General features: G+C 32.6%; 1 protein-coding gene across 1 annotated transcript; it reads left to right on the forward strand.

Moving 5' to 3' along the window:
• The first annotated feature begins 7,606 nt into the window (after positions 1–7,606).
• On the forward strand, positions 7,607–8,632 carry LOC110629126 (probable esterase D14L). The gene is made up of 2 exons (XM_021776035.2): positions 7,607–8,030; positions 8,126–8,632. Exons 1-2 carry the CDS (start codon positions 7,663–7,665, stop codon positions 8,568–8,570), a joined length of 813 nt encoding a protein of 270 aa, XP_021631727.1. The 5' UTR covers positions 7,607–7,662; the 3' UTR covers positions 8,571–8,632.
• Positions 8,633–18,981: the final 10,349 nt, after the last annotated feature.

Raw genomic sequence — 18,981 nt, forward strand, 5'->3', positions numbered from 1 at the left:
AGTGCAGTTCGAGCTCTAAAGGAGCTCATAATTTTGCATATGCCAGATATTATTTTTCTTATCGAGTAAGAGTGAGGATCTGCGGGTCCGTTTTGGTTTTGATAGTTGTTTTAGTGTGGATAAATTGGGTCGGAATGGTGGGTTAGCTGGTTTGTGGGGATTTGAGTCCATTGTTACCATTAATATTTTCTCTCAGAATTTTATTGATATAACTATTGCCAGCTCAGTGGGACCATAGAGACTTACTGGCTTCTATGGTTTTCTAAAAAGGAGCAGGAGACAAGAATCTTGGAATCTTCTAAAATCTCTTGCAAGTGTATCCTCCTTGCCTTGGCATGTATTAGAGATTTTAATAACTTGTCTGAAGAGGATAAGGTTGGTGGGCTCCCTCATCATGAGCATTTATGTCAGGGATTTTAGGACATTGTAGATGCTTGTTAGCTAGTTGAGCTTCCGTTGAATGGGTATTCTTTTACATAGAAATGGGGGCACGGGTCTAGTCGATGGATTCGGGAAAGATTAGATCAAGCTTTTGTGACTCACTTATGGCTGGAGCATTTTTTGAACAATAAGTTGTCTAATCTCCATTCTTCAGTGTTTGATCATTCTCCTGTTTTATTGCAGTGTTTTGTTAGTTGATGGATGGGTCGAAAAAGGAGATTTAGATTTGAAAATTTTTTACTGTCAAAACATGCTATATATAATGTTATTAAAGACTCTTGGGAGGGCTCAAAAGGTAGAGGTATTAGCGACCGTATTAGCATGTGTGCTCAAAATTCAAGGCTTTGGAGTAAGAGTTTTAATAGTGATTTTCGTAAGGAGGCTAGTCATATTCATGAGGACATGGAGGCGGTTAGGGGTCATAATGATGATGTTTCTGTTTATATTACAAATGGTCTGAAGGAGGATTTAAACAGGGTTTCCTGCAAAGAGGTGATGTATTGAAAACAACGCTCAAAGAATTTTTTGTTAAAAGAGGGAGATAAGAATACTAAGTATTTCCATACCCAAACCTCCGCTACGAAAAAAACTAATCATATTGACTATTTGATGAACACTACAGGTGAACAGGTGTCTGATAAGGAAGGTATGAGAACTATAATTATGGATTACTACCATAATCTTTTTTCTGAATCTAATGGTAATTGTTCAGTTATTACTGAGCTTATTGAGCCAATTGTAAGCTCACATGATAAGGACAACCTTTTAGCCCCTTTCTCAACTGATGAATTTCATCGAGTTGTTTATTAGATGCATCCGGATAAGGCCTTGGGGCCTGATGGTATGAACCCCGCTCTTTCAAAAGTTTTGGATTATAATTGGGAGTTATGTGGTGACTTTTTGTCAAGAATGGTTGCGTAGTGGGAGCTTTCAAAAACTTTAAGTAACACTACTATTGTTTTTATCCCTAAGAAGGAGAGCCCATCGGATTTGCAGGACCTGAGACCTATTTCATTGTGTAATGTCCTTTACAAAATCTTGGCAAAGGTTCTTGCTAATAAGTTGAAGGTATTATTACCAGGCATTATCTCTTCCTTTTAGTCTACTTTTGTGCCTAATAAGATGATTACTGATAATGTTATAATAGCGCTTGAGCTCATTCACCATATGAGAAGGAAAATAAGAGGTATGAAAGGGGACATGACTCTTAAAATTAATAGGTTGAAGGTATTATTACCAGGCATTATCTCTTCCTCTCAGTCTGCTTTTGTGTTTAGTAGGATGATTATTAATAATGTTGTGATAGCGTTTGAGCTTATTCACAATATGAGAAGGAAAATAAGAGGTACAAAAGGGGACGTGGCTCTTAAAATTGATGCTAGCAAAGCTTATGATAGAGTTTATTAGAGCTATCTTAAGTTGATAATGCTGAGATTAGGTTTCAGTAGTAGGTGGGTTGATATGATTATATTGTATGTCTCTACAGTTCGATATTCTGTTACTTTAAATGGTGAAGAATTTCGACCTACTGTTCCTAAGAGAGGGCTATGACAGGGAGATCCCTTGAGTCCTTATCTATTTATCCTATGTTCTGAAGTTTTGACAGTTTTATTTCACAATGCAGAACAACGTGGTCTTATACATGGTATACGAATTTGACACAAGGAGCCTGCTGTGTCACATCTCCTTTTTGCTGATGATAGATTTTTTCTTTTTTAGAGCAGATGCAAGGGAGTGTCGATATATTAAAGATATCCTAAGAAATTATGAGTGTGCTTTAGGTTAAGCTATTAATTTTCATAAGTCAGGTATCTTTTTTAGCTCTAATTTTCCAAACACTAATAGAGAAAATATCTCTTCGATCTTGGGTGTGCATAATTCTCTTGATCATAGGAGGTATTTAGGATTACCCTCCCTAATTGAATGTAATAAAAGATGAGTATTCTCATTCTTAAAGATAAATTATGGAAATGGGTGCGTAGCTGGAATGGAAAGTTCATGTCTAGAGCAAGTAAAGGAGATATTGCTTAAGTCTGTTGCCAGGCCATTCCTTCTTATGTTATGAGTATGTTTGCAATTCCTGTGTGTTTGTATGACGAGCTGGAGAGGATGATGAATTTTTTTTTTGTGGAGTTCTAATGGTACAGATAGGAGGAAAATTCATTGGTTATCATGGCAAATGATGTGTTTGAGCAAGGATAAGGGAGTTTGGGTTTCCAAAATCTAAGGTATTTTATTTTGGCTATGCTTGGTAAGCAGGGTTGTAGATTACTCTCTAACTAAGAATCTCTTCCTTTTCATATTCTCAAAACTAAATATTTTTCTAGAATGGATTTTCTTGATGCTAATGAAGGGTCTAACCCAAGTTTTGTTTGGAAGAGCATTTTGCAAGTGAAGGATTTGCAGAATCTTGGTACCAGGTGGAGAGTAGAAAATGGGGATCTGATTAGAGTGTGGGGGGATCCTTGGCTTAATAGAAATGATAATTTTTTTTGTTGAGACTCCATGTGTGGATGAGTTAGAGGATCTTAGAGTTTTGGATCTGCTTAACGAAAATAGCACGAGGTGGCACTTGCAATTACTCTCAAAATTGTTATTGGCTAATGATATTGCTTGCATTTCTTTGAGTATTTCTAAACAGCATGATAAAAGAATATAACATTATATATACAATGGATTATACACTGTTAAATCTGGTTATTATTTGTTGGTTAATATGGATATAGAATTTGATCAATTTACCATCTCGGGGTTCTAGAAGAAACTCTAGCAGATATAGGTACCACTAAAAGTTAAAAATTACATGTGGAGGGCTGTTAGGGGTATTCTCCCTACTAACTTAACTTTGATTCTAAAAAGTTTAAATATTCCCATTGGTTATAAGTTTTATGATGTTGGAGAGGATGCTCTACATGTCTTGCTCCATTGCCCTATAACTGTTGAGTGTTGGAGACTGCTCGAATTTCCTATTCATTTTCATCATATTTCAAATATTTATAGTTTGTTTCAATTTATTTTAGACCTATATGATGTCTCATTATGAGGCAGGTTGTATATGACTCTTTGAAATCTTTGGAATGGCAGTAATACCCACCTGTGGCGAGTTCGACATCCGAGTCCTTATTTGCTTGTCTGGTTAGCTGGAGACTTCCTATCATCATGGCTGAATGTTCAATATTTGTGGGTAATCTTCATGACATCTCCCCTTCTATCTCTTCTAGTTCATATCAAGCACCTAGTATTGATAGAATAAAATGTAATGTTGATGTAGGATGTTTAGTTATTTTGGCAGTATTAGTTATGGAGCCTTTTCACATGATGCATCTGCCTCATTTATGACCGTAGTTTCTAGGTATTCGTGAGGTAGCCTCCAGTCCAAAATGGCTGAATCTCTTACTTTGCATGAATCTTTTATGTGATTTACTGCCTATGGTACTGGTTTAGTAGATGTTGAGCTTGATTTGAAAGGTGTGATAGATGTCGTTCTGTCCCACCATGATTATTTTTTAAAATTTAGTCAACTTATTTTATTTATGATCATAGATCTTTCTTAGGCAAAGGTCAAATTAGACCTTATCTTGAGTTAGGTGACAAGTTACTACGGCTGCTCATGTATTAGTTAGTAAAGCAGTTTCTTATGCTAGTCCTACTTATTAATTTTTATATCCTAAATTTTTGAGAGATACTTTAAATGTTGATGTTGCTCTGAATTTTTGGTTTAATATTTTAAATTATAAGTTAAGTGTTTTAGGGAGAGCTGCTGATCTGGAATAGTTTGGATTATGTATGTTAAGTTTTTTATGATTAATAAAATTTATATTAAAGGAAATGGAAATATATATAATAATGTAAAATAATTTATTAATAACTAATAAAATTTTAAAATAAATAATTTATTTTTATATCTATCAAATTTATTAAAATAAAATTTCAATTTCTGAAACTTCTTTTACAATTACTAATATAATTTTAATCTATACATTATTAAATTTTAATAAAATATAATAAATTTTGAATTCAAATAAAGGACTATCTATTTAATTTAATTTTTAAATATTAATAAACTCCTTAACTAACTCTTTAAATTAATTAAAACAAATGAAAATATTATATTTCCACTTTCAAATTTAAATGTAACTATAAACTTTATTGAAAATTATTAATTTTAATAATTAATATTTTAATATTATCACAATTATTAATTTTTATAATTAACTTGAATTTACATATCATTATAATGCTTAAAGTATTTATAAAATAATTAAACTGTTATGGTGTTTTAAATTAAGCTATTTTTTAAAATTATAAAATAATTAAACTAAGTTATAAATTCGTTATAATTTCATTCTTAAAATTAAGTAATTTAAGATAATCAATTTCAATTTTTTTAAATATCATGTAATAATATTATTATCACAATAATTTTAATATTTAATATTTGATAAAAATTAAACTATCGTTATCCTATCGTTAAACTATATCATCACTTTATTATCTTATAATTAAAAAAAAAAAACAGTTAACAATTATTGTAAATTATTAATTTTGACAATTAACATTTAAATCTTTTAATATTATTAAATTAATATCCTGAATTTATATAGTACTTGAAGATAATTTTAAGTTAATATACACAAATTTTTTGAATAGATGATAATTTTTAGATGATTAATTTAGTTTTATTCGATAAAATATAATAATTAAAATTGAATCATTAACTTAACGAATCAATTAAATTATATTTAAGTGAAATAAATGTACTTTAATACTTAATATTAATTATTTTAAATTAAATATTAAATTTTATTTACCTCTATTCTTTACAATTACTAGTCTAAACAGTAATTAAATTTACAAATAATTTGATACTTAATTTCCAATTAAGTCGATACAATTTTCACTCCTCTTGAGATTTTTAGTAAAAAATATTTTCATATTTTCCATCAAGATAATTTATTTTATATTATTTAATTTTAATTTAAAAGTAAAATTTATTATCAAATTTATATATAAAAGTTTTAATATAGATATTAAAATATAGAAAAATAATTTAGAAAATTATTTTTTTAAATAATTTATTTTTTAGATATTTTTTTATTCACTAAAATTTTAAAATATTTTAAATGTCGAAAATATAAAAAATATTTTTTTATATAAAAACGAAAATCTTAATAATCAATTAAAATTGTTTCTTTTATTATAATATATTAAATTATTAAGAGCATCTTGAAAATTTTTATTATTCCTCTTTTTTCACTTCTGCATATAATGTAAATAGTAAAAAAAAAATCGGTTAAACAACGTTATTGGAGCTAATAAAAAAATAATTTTTAAATACATAATAGGAAAATATTAACATTTATTTAAAATTAGTTTTAGTATAATTTAATTATAAATTTATTAACATAATAAAATTATTTTTTTCAAATTTATTTTTCAGTAACATATAAATTAATATTTTTTTATGGAAAAAAAAAAAAGAAAAAGTGTTTTACTGATTTTCAATATCAACTAGCTAGTTCTAATCCCGCACATTACGTGATGAATAAAAATGCTCCGGGCATTTTTGAGTGGGCTCTACAATATTTATAGAATTAAGAATTATAAAAATTAATTTTTAAATTAAATTTAACATTTTTATAAACAATTACCAAAAAATAAAATAATATTTTTAAATTAATTTGAATAATATTTAACACCTTTTTTAGCTTTTAAAACTGTATATATAATTTTTAATATTATTGTGTCTTAACAAAATAATTCATCAAAAATTTCATTAAATGTTTATGCTTAATTTTTTTAATACAATAATATTAAAAATCATGTATATAAATTTTAAGAGCTAAAAAGAATAATTCTCATTATCATTAAAATTAATTTAGAAATATTATTTTATTATTGTTATTTGTATTAATAAAAATAAAAATTAACTTTAATTTAAAATTAATTTTCACACTCCTTTAATTATTGAGAAGGAATAAATAATATAGATAAATAATATTAAATTTAATAGACAATTAAAATAAAAATATTTTATTAATAAAATAAAATTTTAAAAAAATCTTGTTATAATTTTTTTTCTAAAAAATCATGTTATAATTTACTATTAATTTTTTAATTTTAACATCTGAAATTAAGACGAAATTATTATTTAAAAACATTATAATATAAATATAATACAAATATTTTATTATTTTTAAATAAACCTTTTTTTAAAGATGATTTAGAAAAAATACTTACCCAACGGAGAAGTAATTCTCCAGCAACTTGGCACATGGCGTCTCACCATGCGAGGCAACTACTGTGATCTCCATTCAGTTGCCTAAAAGTACGAGTGATTGATTATAGTACGAAACTTATAATTTTTATATAGAAAGTAATATAATTATTTTAAAAATATAAACTATAATTATAATATTAAATTTTATAAAGTTATAATAAATTTTATTTTTATTAATTTACTCAAATTTTTATTTATTTCATGTGATAATAAATATTAAAATTAACAATAATATATAATAATAATAATATTCAATTTCATTATATATCTCATATAATAAATAATTTATTTTATATTTAATAAAATTATAATTTTAATAATATTTTTTATTTATTATAAAAACATATATAAACCATTTATTGTATCTTATTATAAAAATAAATATAATGATTTTTAAATTATTACTATTCATTTATAATATTTAATAATGATAATTAATGAATAAATTAAATAATAAATTTTTTAAAATAGTAAATTTTTAATTACAATCGTCCTACTTAGAAAAAAATATCTGCAAGAGTACGGACACAGCTCCCAGCCAAGTCTCCAATGCATCCTTCTGTTGAATCATATATTCGGACAATGCAGGGCATGGGATTCAACATCTACCGCTCCACCAAATAGCAACACGTATCTTTATTCAGACAATACCCATGCAACGCATTGGCTGCAGCAATTGAAAGATATTCTTTCACATTGAAGGTCGGGCCATCCGTCCAAAGTCCAAAACGTTGCTTCCCAAGACGAGAAGGCAAAATTTGTTGTTTCTGTAACTCGGTTAAATTCGTTGGTTTTCTGGCCTGTCTTTTACTCCAAATACGCTTCTCACCAATCTTCTTCACATGGCCTCTTCCTTATCTGCGCTATGTTTATCCAAGCACCTGAAGCAACATAAATACACAATGGATGCAGTAGGATGAAATGATAGTTGATAAGCAAAAATGGGAATTGTTGAGAAAGCACACAATGTCAAGGTTTTGGGGTCAGGAGAGCAAGTTGTAGTCCTATCTCATGGCTTTGGCACTGATCAATCTGTGTGGAAGTACCTGGTGCCATACCTGATTGAAGACTATCGTGTTATTTTGTACGATAATATGGGTGCTGGTTCCACTAATCCAGACTATTATGACTTCGAAAGATACTCGACCATTGATGGGTTTGTTTATGATTTGCTTGCTATATTAGAGGAATTACAGGTGAAGTCTTGTGTTTTTGTTGGTCACTCAGTTTTGAGTATGGTTGGTGCCATTGCCTCGATTACTCGCCCTGATCTCTTCTCTAAACTCGTCTTGATCTGTGCCACTCCAAGGTACATGTTAAATCTCTCTTCATTCGAAAACTTTTTAACTCTATAATTTTATGATCAACTGGAAATTTCATAGAGCTTTTGCATGTTGAAACTAGGCTATTGAATGATAAAGACTACATTGGAGGATTCGACCAAGAAGACATTGACCAAATGTTAGAAGGAATCCATTCCAATTACAAAGCGTGGTGCTCAGGTTTCGCACCGACTGTAATAGGTGACGACATGGAGTCGGCGCCTGTGCAAGAATTCTCCCGAACCCTATTCAATATGCGACCTGATATAGCCTTAAGTTTAGCCCAGGTGAAATTCCAGTGTGACATTAGACATATTTTACATATGGTGAAAGTCCCATGCCACATACTGCAGAGCGCTACGGACAATGTGTTGCCAGTGCAGGTGGCTGAATATCTGCATCAACATCTTGGAGGGCCATCCATTGTCGAGATTATGCCTACGGGTGGTCATTTGCCGCATCTAAGCTCTCCAAATATCATCATCCCAGTTCTTCTCAGGCACATTCGCCTTGATATAACCAAATGATCTATATCTATATCTATATATATAATGTGTGTTTTGTTTTCATTACAGTAGTCTGCATTCAATTCATCCTTCGGAACAATATCACATCCGAATATAATGAAATTGGATGTATTAATAACGAAGTTCTACGTTTTCACTTCAGGCTGCAGTAGCTTTTTTCATGGGGAGGGAAAGGGGTATAATTTTTTGACATCAAGTGATTTTGTAGATACAAAAGGACAACATTCAAAATTTTTTGGGATTGATATTGTAAAAGTGCGTCATTTATTTTTAAAATTTTTCCATAATATCAAAAGGTTATGAAAATTAAAAAAATATTATTATTTTATATTTCTATATTTATTTCTCTACTCATATGCTTTTGAAAGAAGTTTATACAATTGAGAGAGATTTGATGGATAAAAAAAAAAAAAAATCTATTTCAACTAATTGCTCTTAAGCATGCCTCTAGAGCCTGAGGGATATTATCATGAATAATTACTTGTATAGGGTGATTTTCTCCAAAATAAATATTTAAAATGAAAGGTTAATAATAACAGATTTGTGTTTCGAGACACCCTTGTCTGAATTTTCACAATGTTTTCTTTTAAACTATCTAGTAATGGTAGTATGTTTTTGTTACCTAGAAATCAAATATAATGTAAAATAAATATATATATATAAAGTAGAAAAATTAATTAAGTTACAAAACCAAAGTATTGAGAGTCTAAACTTGCGTAGCAATTACCAATAAAATAAAACATGTACCTGAAATTTTTTATTTTCGCTACAGACAGAGTTGCGACAAAAGATTGGAAAATGGCTAAAAAACTTTTACTGAAAGATCCACTATAAAAATAATACTTTCATTAACCCGTTTAAAAATGCCAAAAAAAAAAAAAAGAGAATAGTGAAAAAAAATTAAATGAATTTTATTTTATTTAATTAGAATAATTCAATTAAAAAATTTTAAATTTTATGCTTAATTAAACTTTTACTTGACTTGTAAAAAATTGAAGGCTTTTTTTGTACAGAATTAATCAAGCGAAAAAGTAGAAAGAAATATCTACAGAAATTAAATTATTTGCATTTCAATTTAATTTATATTATTAATACATTTAAATCCGTCTAAATTTTATAAAAATTAATATAAATTATTTAAATTTATTATAAATTTAATTATTATTATTCAAATAAAATTTAAATCAGTTTAGTTTTATATATTTTAATTAATAATTTATATAAAAAATATTTTTTATTTATAAATTTAATATTTTTAAAAATATTTAAATTTATTTTTTAAATAAAAATATATAAAATTTTTTATAAATATTATTATAAAATATATATTTTTATATTAAATTAATTATTTATATAAATAAATTTAAGTGGCGAATACCCTATAAATAAAATTTAAATTCTATCTGAATCTATTGCTGATTAATTTAAATTTGCCGTAAATCTAATTATAACAATTTAAACTCACTTTAAAATTCAATCAAATTAAATATTTAAAAATTTTCAATTAGTTAGTATTTTATTTTCTTATCTGATTAAAACTTTATAAAAGTAATCAATTTCAACTAAATAAAGTTAAAATTACATTTAAAATTATTTAATTAGGATTAATTTATATTAGTACCTTCAACTTGACAGAAATTATAAAATCACATTTTATTTATTTGCTCACATCTGATAATCGTTAAAAAAACTCAAAGCATCTACTGTCGGTACAGAAAGTCATTTACTAAAGAGCTTTTTTATATAAATTTGGTAAAATATTTTATTTTTAAATTAAAAATAAATAATATAAAATAAGTTATTTTATTAAAAAATATAAAAAAATATTTTTTATTTACTTAATAAGAGTATTTTTTTTATGAGCAAATAAAAGTATTTTCTTTCTTTTATCTATTTTCTGGGTTCAAGTTATGTGTATGCCCGTCTTGAAATTTTTAAAAATTATGTAAGAATATTTAGGTAATTTTTCTTTAATTTTAATTAAATAAAAATAGAATTATCGTTAAATCTTTATATTTTTAAAAAATTTATTAGTTCATTCTTAATATGAGATTATTCAATTAAAATATTTTTACATTTTATAAAATTAAATTCTTTAATCTTTATGCAAAAAATTTTATATATATTAAATTTTCTTGAATTTTTATATTATTTAGTCTATATAAATTTAATTATACGTATCATTTGGCTTTTATAAGTTTAAATGCTAATAGTATTTGGTCTCCTTGACTAAGTTAAAACAAGTTGATTTTTTGGGTAATAAATCGATTAAATAATTTAATTTTATAAAATATATAAAAAATAAAGTTAATAATTTTTTTAAAAACTAAGCAATGTGATAGTAAAAAAAATAGTTTTAATAGGTAATGGGTTAAATTTTTTAAATTTAAAAAAATTTTAAATTTAGATAAAAAAATTAAATAATATTTTTACGAACAATAGTTTAAAATATTCATATTAAAAAAATTTAAAAATTCGATAAGAGAAATTAATTTAACTTACAAAAAATTTATATCACAACTTAAAAATTTTAAGCATGTAAATAAGAATTTTTTTCAAAGTGAGTGAAATTAATTGAAAATAGCAACGAAATATATAACGAAGTATATTCGCTCTGACTTTTAAAGTAGTTCACCATTTAATTTTATCTCGCCTTAGATTAGGATACGAAATATATATTACTTGTATCGCTTGTATTCTCAGTACAAAAGCTCATATCTATTAAAATATCATTTATAATTTACATCAATAAATTTATATTTACTATCAATTTTTGTATCTATATTTGGAATGGGATCAAACTAATTGTATTTGTAAAGTACAACTCACTTGATTGAAAGATCAAGATACTCCAAACATATAATTTCAAGCAATTATCCGTAGTAATCGCTCTCTTCGCTGCTTTAATTTGACCCCCCTAATACACACCCCACTGTTTACGGTTGCTCTAAATGCACAGTATGACTTTAATTGGAACTTATATACATTCACCATATATGTATTGTATAATGTCACACTTCGTAATGGACCCGTTGCAAGATACATGATAAACTTGTTGGATATATTGCTACATGAATCATGAGCAAAATTGTTGAACCATATAGATAATTCACTCTTCAATTTAATGTCAATCTGAAAATTATTGACTAACGGATCATTTGAACACAATTGATCAATGTAAATGCTGAAAAAATCTCAACTTAGTTAGAAAAAGTAATTTTAAAAATTAATATGTAAATTAATTATTTACGATAACTTACTCAATGTAGGGTTTCACTTCTAGGCAATTTAATAATATGTACATTTGTGCATCTTTATACTCATTCTTCGTAAGGTACCTAATTGTCCATTTTTTCTATTGGTCAATCGAATTGCATAAAAATTGATAGATTGCCTTCATAATTTTCAGTACTTTTTGAAATGTTGACATTCCTTAACACTTTTCGATGTTAGTTTGGACATACAATTCAAAGTAATGAGCACAAAATGAAGTTGCTTCTTCTACTAGGTACGCATTACATATTGATCCCTCAACTCTAATGATACAGGACTATTTAGACTAATTCTAATCCTAATAGGAGTCTAAAATCCTAATGGCCAAGGGAGGTTATTTACAATAGAAATAAAATCCTAATATGCAAAAATAATCATAATCCTAATAAGAGTCTAAAATCCTAATAGCCAAGGGAGGCTATTTACAATAGAAATAAAATCCTAATATGCAAAAATAATCCTAATCCTAATAGGAGTTTAACTGTTCCATATCATTCCCTTCCACTTGTAAAGAACTCGACCTCGAGTTGTCTTCAGCAGGATAGTACTGAAATAGATCCGCCACATTAAACGTCTTGGAAATTTTCATCTCATGTGGAAGGTCAAGAACATAGGCATTGTCATTAATCTTCTGAATGATCCGGAATGGACCAATCTTTTTAGCGTCAAGCTTTTTCTGTCCTCCACCACGCTTCTTGCGTAAATACACCATAACTTGATCACCGACATTGAAGGACTTGAAACGCCTATGTTTATCAGCTATAGATACACCATAACTTGATCACCGACATTGAAGGACTTGAAACGCCTATGTTTATCAGCTATAGCTTTATATTTATCATTGGCTTCCGTAAGGCATTGTTGTACTTGCTTGAAAACATTCACGTGCTGCTTTGCCAGGTTGCTTGCTACAAGACGGTTGTGATAACCTGTGGGAAGTGCGATAAGATCAATTGTATGCGCTGGGACTTTCCTGTACACAACAGCAAATGGTGACATCTTTGTGGAGCTATGGGCAACATTGTTGTAAGCAAATTTCCCCTGGTCTTGGAGGATTTCACTCTCCTTTGGACTCATTTCGTAATGAGGCAGATTCGATAACTTTGATCCAGGACTGAGATCAATCTGATGTTGGATATCCCGCGGAGGTGGAAGCTTGGGTGATTCCTCCACTATCTTAGGAAACTCCTTCAACAGCTCTTTGACAGGTGGTGGTAAAGGTGGTGCATCCTCCATTGTACTTTTTTCTCTCACCAATAAAGCCAGTGTGCCTCCAGATTTCTCAACTGTGTCTGATAGCTTATGTACTCCCGTAGAAATAGCAACATCATTCTTCTCTTCCACTTTAGAATGTTTCGCAGAACCGGAAGGCAAGATAGTAATCTTCTTTTGATTCCACATGAACATGTATGAATTTTCCTTCCCGTTATGCAAAGCATCAACATCGAACTGCCAAGGGCGACCTAGCAAAATTCCACAGCAATCCATATCCACAACATCACAATTAATAAGTTCAGTATAAGATTTACCGATCGAGATAGGCACGCTGCGGATTCTGTTGACCTCAATTGTCGGACCTTCCTTAATCCATCTGATTTTGTATGGGCGAAGGATGCGGCTGTGTGGACAACTGCAATTTCTCCACCAATTGCTTAGCTATCAGATTCTCACAACTGCAGCTATCTATAATTAGCCTGCAAATTGCCTCTCCTACTCGACACTTTGCCTGGAAAATCTTCCTCCTTTGCATCTCATCCTCCTGTTTTGTTGAACATAAGATGTTCTTCACCACATAGGTGACTTTAGAATTGGCGGCTGGTTGGGGGTGTGCGGCGGCGGCGGGTTGGTGGATTCTCTGCTGCAGGGTCAGTTATCCGATCATCTCCCTCAATTCTGCCAAAGATGCCTCAATCGCAGCAAGTCGCGCCTCTTGGTTATCTGCCATGGTCGAACTTCGCTCTGATACCAATCTGATACAGGACTATTTAGACTCCGTCAAGAGTTGTAACCAATATCATTTGGTTAAGATGAAATAAGAAAAAAGATAGGCTAAAAGACGAAAAGTCTTATTGAAATTTCTTAAAAATTGGAAAGTGAGTTCCTAATAGCCAAGGGAGGCTATTTATAATAGAAATAAAATCCTAATATACAAAAATAATCCTAATCCTAATAGGAGTCTAAAATCCTAATAGCTAAGGGAGGCTATTTACAATAGAAATAAAATCCTAATATACAAAAATAATCCTAATCCTAATCCTAATAGAAGTCTAAAATCCTAATAGCCAAGGGAGGCTATTTACAATAGAAATAAAATCCTAATATGCAAAAATAATCATAATCCTAATAGGAGTTTAACTGTTCCATATCATTAATCTGATACAGGACTATTTAGACTCCGTCAGGAGTTGTAACCAATATCGTTTGGTTAAGACGAAATAAGAAAAAAGATAGAAGATAGGCTAAAAGACGAAAAGTCTTATTGAAATTTCTTAAAAATTGGAAAGTGAGTTCCTAATAGCCAAGGGAGGCTATTTATAATAGAAATAAAATCCTAATATGCAAAAATAATCCTAATCCTAATAGGAGTCTAAAATTCTAATAGCCAAGGGAGGCTATTTACAATAGAAATAAAATCCTAATATGCAAAAATAATCCTAATCTTAATAGAAGTCTAACTGTTCCATATCATTCCCTTCCACTTGTAAAGAACTCGTCCTCGAGTTGTCATCAGCAGGGTAGTACTGAAATAGATCTGCCACATTAAACGTCTTGGAAATTTTCATCTTATGTGGGAGATCAAGAACATAGGCATTGTCATTGATCTTCTCAATGATCCGGAATGGACCAATCTTCTTGGCGTCAAGCTTTTTCTGTCCTCCACCACGCTCCTTGCGTAAATACACCATAACTTGGTCACCGACATTGAAGGACTTGAAACGCCTATGTTTATCAGCTGTAACTTTATATTTGTCATTGGTTTCTGTAAGGCGTTGTTGTACCTGTTTGAAAACATCCACGTGCTGTTTTGCCAAGTTGTTTGCGGCAATACTGTTGTAAGCAAATTCCACCTGGTCTTGGAGGATTTCACTCTCCTTTGGACTTATCTTGTAATGAGGCAGATTCGGTAATTTTGATCCAGGAATGAGATCAATCTGATGTTGGATATCCCGTGGAGGTGGAAGCTTTGATGATTCCTCCACTATTTTAAGAAACTCCTTCAACAGCTCTTTAACGGGTGGTGGTAAAGGTGGTGCATCCTCCATTGTACTTTTTTCTCTCACCAATAAAGCCAATGTGCCTCCAGATTTCTCAACTGCGTCTGATAGTGTAACAGCCTGGAAATCGAACTGCTACCGGCGCTAGGATCCAGATCGGCTTAAGGCCGCCGGGACCCGTAGCAAGCCTACTGAGAACCTTGTATACCTGATAAATCCCATACATGATCATACATGTCCATAAAAATTTTGAACTTTTTCACAATACTAAGCTTGGACTTTACGTATACTGTATGCACTCTGAGAGTGATACCTACTGTGGTACCATACAGTTCCTGTAAACATAAAAACCCCTTACTGAAGCCCTCATCCAATGCTTCAGTTGGGTCATACTTATACACCAAGCTTAATTCTCATCATGATGCATCATAAAACATAAAACATAATAAGGATCATGTACACAAAGGGATATATTTACGTTAGGGCCAAGCACAATTCTATACTCTATACTGTACGTAACTGTTACAATATTTTCTATACATTACATTAACTCTGTCCTATACATCATGTCCACTATTCTATACTATTACATATGCTTTTACCCTTGCCGTTCTTGTCTTTTCTCTGAGGCCCTAAAAACATGGGGGTTAGGGAGAGGGGTGAGCGACTAGAGCCCAGTGAGTAGAACAATAAAAAAACATGCTATCATGAAATGCGCCACAGCACAAACATTTCACATAACGGATTGGACATGACCTCAAAACTCCCTCTGTCGGTACCCGGCCCCCAAAGGAGCTCACACAGGACTTTCATCACATCTCATAGTGCCCGGCCCCCTAAGGAGCTCACACAGGACTTACCTAAGCTTAATGCCCGGCCCCCTAAGGAGCTCACACAGGTCTTACATTATATGACAAATCTTGGGCTATTGGGGTCGCCTTGGTCCATCCACATCAACAGCAAATAATGCAATGCAACATCTTTGTGAATACTAATGCAATGCAATACATCCTACTATAAACATGGCATTTATGATGCATGGATCATGCTGAAACATTCATTAACTTAAAAACATAGTTTTGTTCTACTCACCTCAGACAACTGCTTTAACAGTCTCTGTAACTCTAACTCTATGGGCCTCCTTGGTTCTTTGGGTCCGTACCTACACAGGTGGACTCAAATGAGAACCAAACATACTCTAACATGACTCTGAACATCTCCCCAAAACCCCTCTAAAACATCATAAGCATGCATGGAAAAATGGGTAAAGGAAGGCTAGACAGGGGTCTTTCGGCGGCAGGTTCGGCTGCCGAATCCCCTCTCCAGAGACGAAACTCGGGTACTTTCGGCGGCACCTTCGGCGGCCGAAAGTCCCTTCTAGAGTCGAAAGTCTAAACTTTCGGGGGCAAGGTTCGGGGGCTGAAAGACCTTCCAGAGCCGAAAGTCACTAACCTTCGGCGGCATGTTCGGCGACCGAACCTTCCCTCCAGAGACGAAAGTCCAATCTTTCGGGGGCAAGGTTAGGCGGCCAAAACAGCCTCCTTAGCATGTTCGGCGGCCGAACCTTCCTTCAGCGGCCGAAACTGGGTTTGTCAGTAAGGCAGAACCCTGCTCTACTTTATGCAAACAGCCTCCACAAACCTAAAAAAACCCATCTCACGCATGCCAACTTTCCACAACTAGCACATATCATATCTCATGCATATAGGGGCCTAAAAACTAGCTTAAACCCCACAAGCAACCTCAAACATCATCAAATCACATATGATCAATATATGCTCAACTCATGGTTACACCCAAAACCAAGCCATAAAACTCACTTAAACCCTTTAAAACATGCTTTGAACATAAGGGGAGGTGAGGATCCATGCTTACCTCTTGAAGAACGAGAGGATTGATGGTCCAAGCTTGGAGATGTGGTGGAAAAGCAACTCAAAGTCTCCAAGTGCACAACTTTGCTTCCTTTTGCTCAAAACTCTAAAACAAAGGTCAAAACATGTAAAAACATGCAAGATTTGAAGAAATCACATGAAAATACCCGAGGAGAGCAAGAACCCTACCTTTGACCAAAAAGAGAGTGAAAAAGCACCCCATTGCCGGTCAAAGGAGCTTTTATAGGTGGCCAACCGCCTCTCCTTCGGCGGCCAAACCTGCATGCGAAACCATGCAATGTTCGGCGGCCAAACTTCACCTTCGGCGGCCGAACCTAGCAATTTTCCCAGGTGCACTCTTCTAAGTTATGGTGGTTCCAAAGGACCTTCACCATCGGGATCTCCTTGTTTCGCAACTTTCTGATTTGGGTGTCAATGATCCGCACTGGCTGTTCTACATAAGTGAGATCTCCAAGGATCTCTATATCTGGCTCATTGAGAACCTTACCCGGATCTGACACAAACTTCCGTAGCATAGAAACATGGAAGACCGAATGGATTCTTTCCATAGAAGCAGGCAAGTCTAGCTTGTACAACACATTTCCGACCCTCTGCAAGATCTCGAAAGGCCCTATGTACCGTGGAGCTAGTTTACCCTTCCTCCCAAAACGAACCACCCCTTTCATTGGAGACACCTTCAGCAAAACCATATCCCCCTCCTGAAACCCTATGTGCTTCCTGTGAATGTCTGCATAGCTCTTCTGCCGGCTAATAGCAATCTTGAGCCTCTCTCTGATGATGGGCACCACCCTGTTGGTAATCTCTACCAACTCAGGTCCAGCCAAGGACCTCTCTCCCACTTCCTCCCAGCAAACTGGTGATCTGCACTTCCTCCCATACAAGGCTTCATAGGGAGCCATCCCTATGCTAGCATGATGGCTGTTATTGTAAGCAAACTCCACTAAGGGTAGATGTTGCCTCCAAGAACCGCCAAAATCTAGCACACACATTCTGAGCATATCCTCTATGGTCTGGATGGTCCTCTCTGACTGTCCGTCAGTCTGTGGATGGAAAGCAGTGCTGAAGTCCAATCTTGTGCCCATAGCCTCTTGCAGACTCCGCCAAAACTTGGAGGTGAACTGGGGTCCTCTATCCGACACTATTGAAACGGGAGCCCCATGCAATCTAGCAACCTCCTCAACATACACCTGCGCTAACTTGTCCACAGAGTAGCTACTCCTGACAGGAATGAAGTGAGCAGATTTAGTTAGTCTATCCACAATCACCCATATGGAGTCTAGTCTGTTGGACGCTGCCGGTAACCCCACTACAAAATCCATAGCTATGTTCTCCCATTTCCATTCTGGAATCGGCAGTGGGTTAAGCATTCCAGCCGGCTTCTGATGTTCTAGCTTCACTCTTTGACATATCTCGCAGGCTGACACAAACTGTGCCACTTCTCTCTTCATGGCTGGCCACCAATACACTCTTTTCAGATCTTGATACATCTTGGTGGCTCCAGGGTGAACGCTATATCTCGCATTATGAGCTTCCCTCATAATGTCTCCTTTTAAACTGATGTCATCTGGTACACATAGTCTGTTCCCGTAGCGGAGAATCCCTTGGTCGTCGAATCTGAACTCTTTTACTCTTGCCTGACTGAACAGTCCTGGCAATCTTAACTAACTCTGGGTCCTCATGTTGTTTCTGAGCCACCTGCTCCAGAAACACGGGTGTAACTCTCATCTGTGCAATCAAAGCACCTGTACCAGATAACTCTAACTGTAGCCCTTCCTCAAGTAGCCTGTAGAAGTCCTTCACCACCGGCCTTCTCTCTGCTGCGATGTGGGACAAACTGCCAAGTGATTTCCGGCTTAAGGCATCAGCCACAACATTAGCCTTACCCGGATGATACTGGATCTTACAATCATAATCACTCAGCAATTCTACCCACCGTCTCTGCCTCAAGTTTAACTCTCTCTGACTCAGGATGTGCTGTAGGCTCTTATGATCTGTGAAAATCTCACATTTCACCCCATAGAGGTAATGCCT

The sequence above is a fragment of the Manihot esculenta genome, chromosome 13, assembly GCF_001659605.2.
Source record: "Manihot esculenta cultivar AM560-2 chromosome 13, M.esculenta_v8, whole genome shotgun sequence".
NCBI lineage: Eukaryota > Viridiplantae > Streptophyta > Magnoliopsida > Malpighiales > Euphorbiaceae > Manihot > Manihot esculenta.

Bases quoted from the DNA above. Each gene is read 5' to 3' on its own strand.
- LOC110629126 (XM_021776035.2), top strand. From the start codon at position 7,663: ATGGGAATTGTTGAGAAAGCACACAATGTCAAGGTTTTGGGGTCAGGA. The intron at 8,031-8,125 runs GTACATGTTAAA...TGTTGAAACTAG, and splicing joins TTGATCTGTGCCACTCCAAG to GCTATTGAATGATAAAGACT.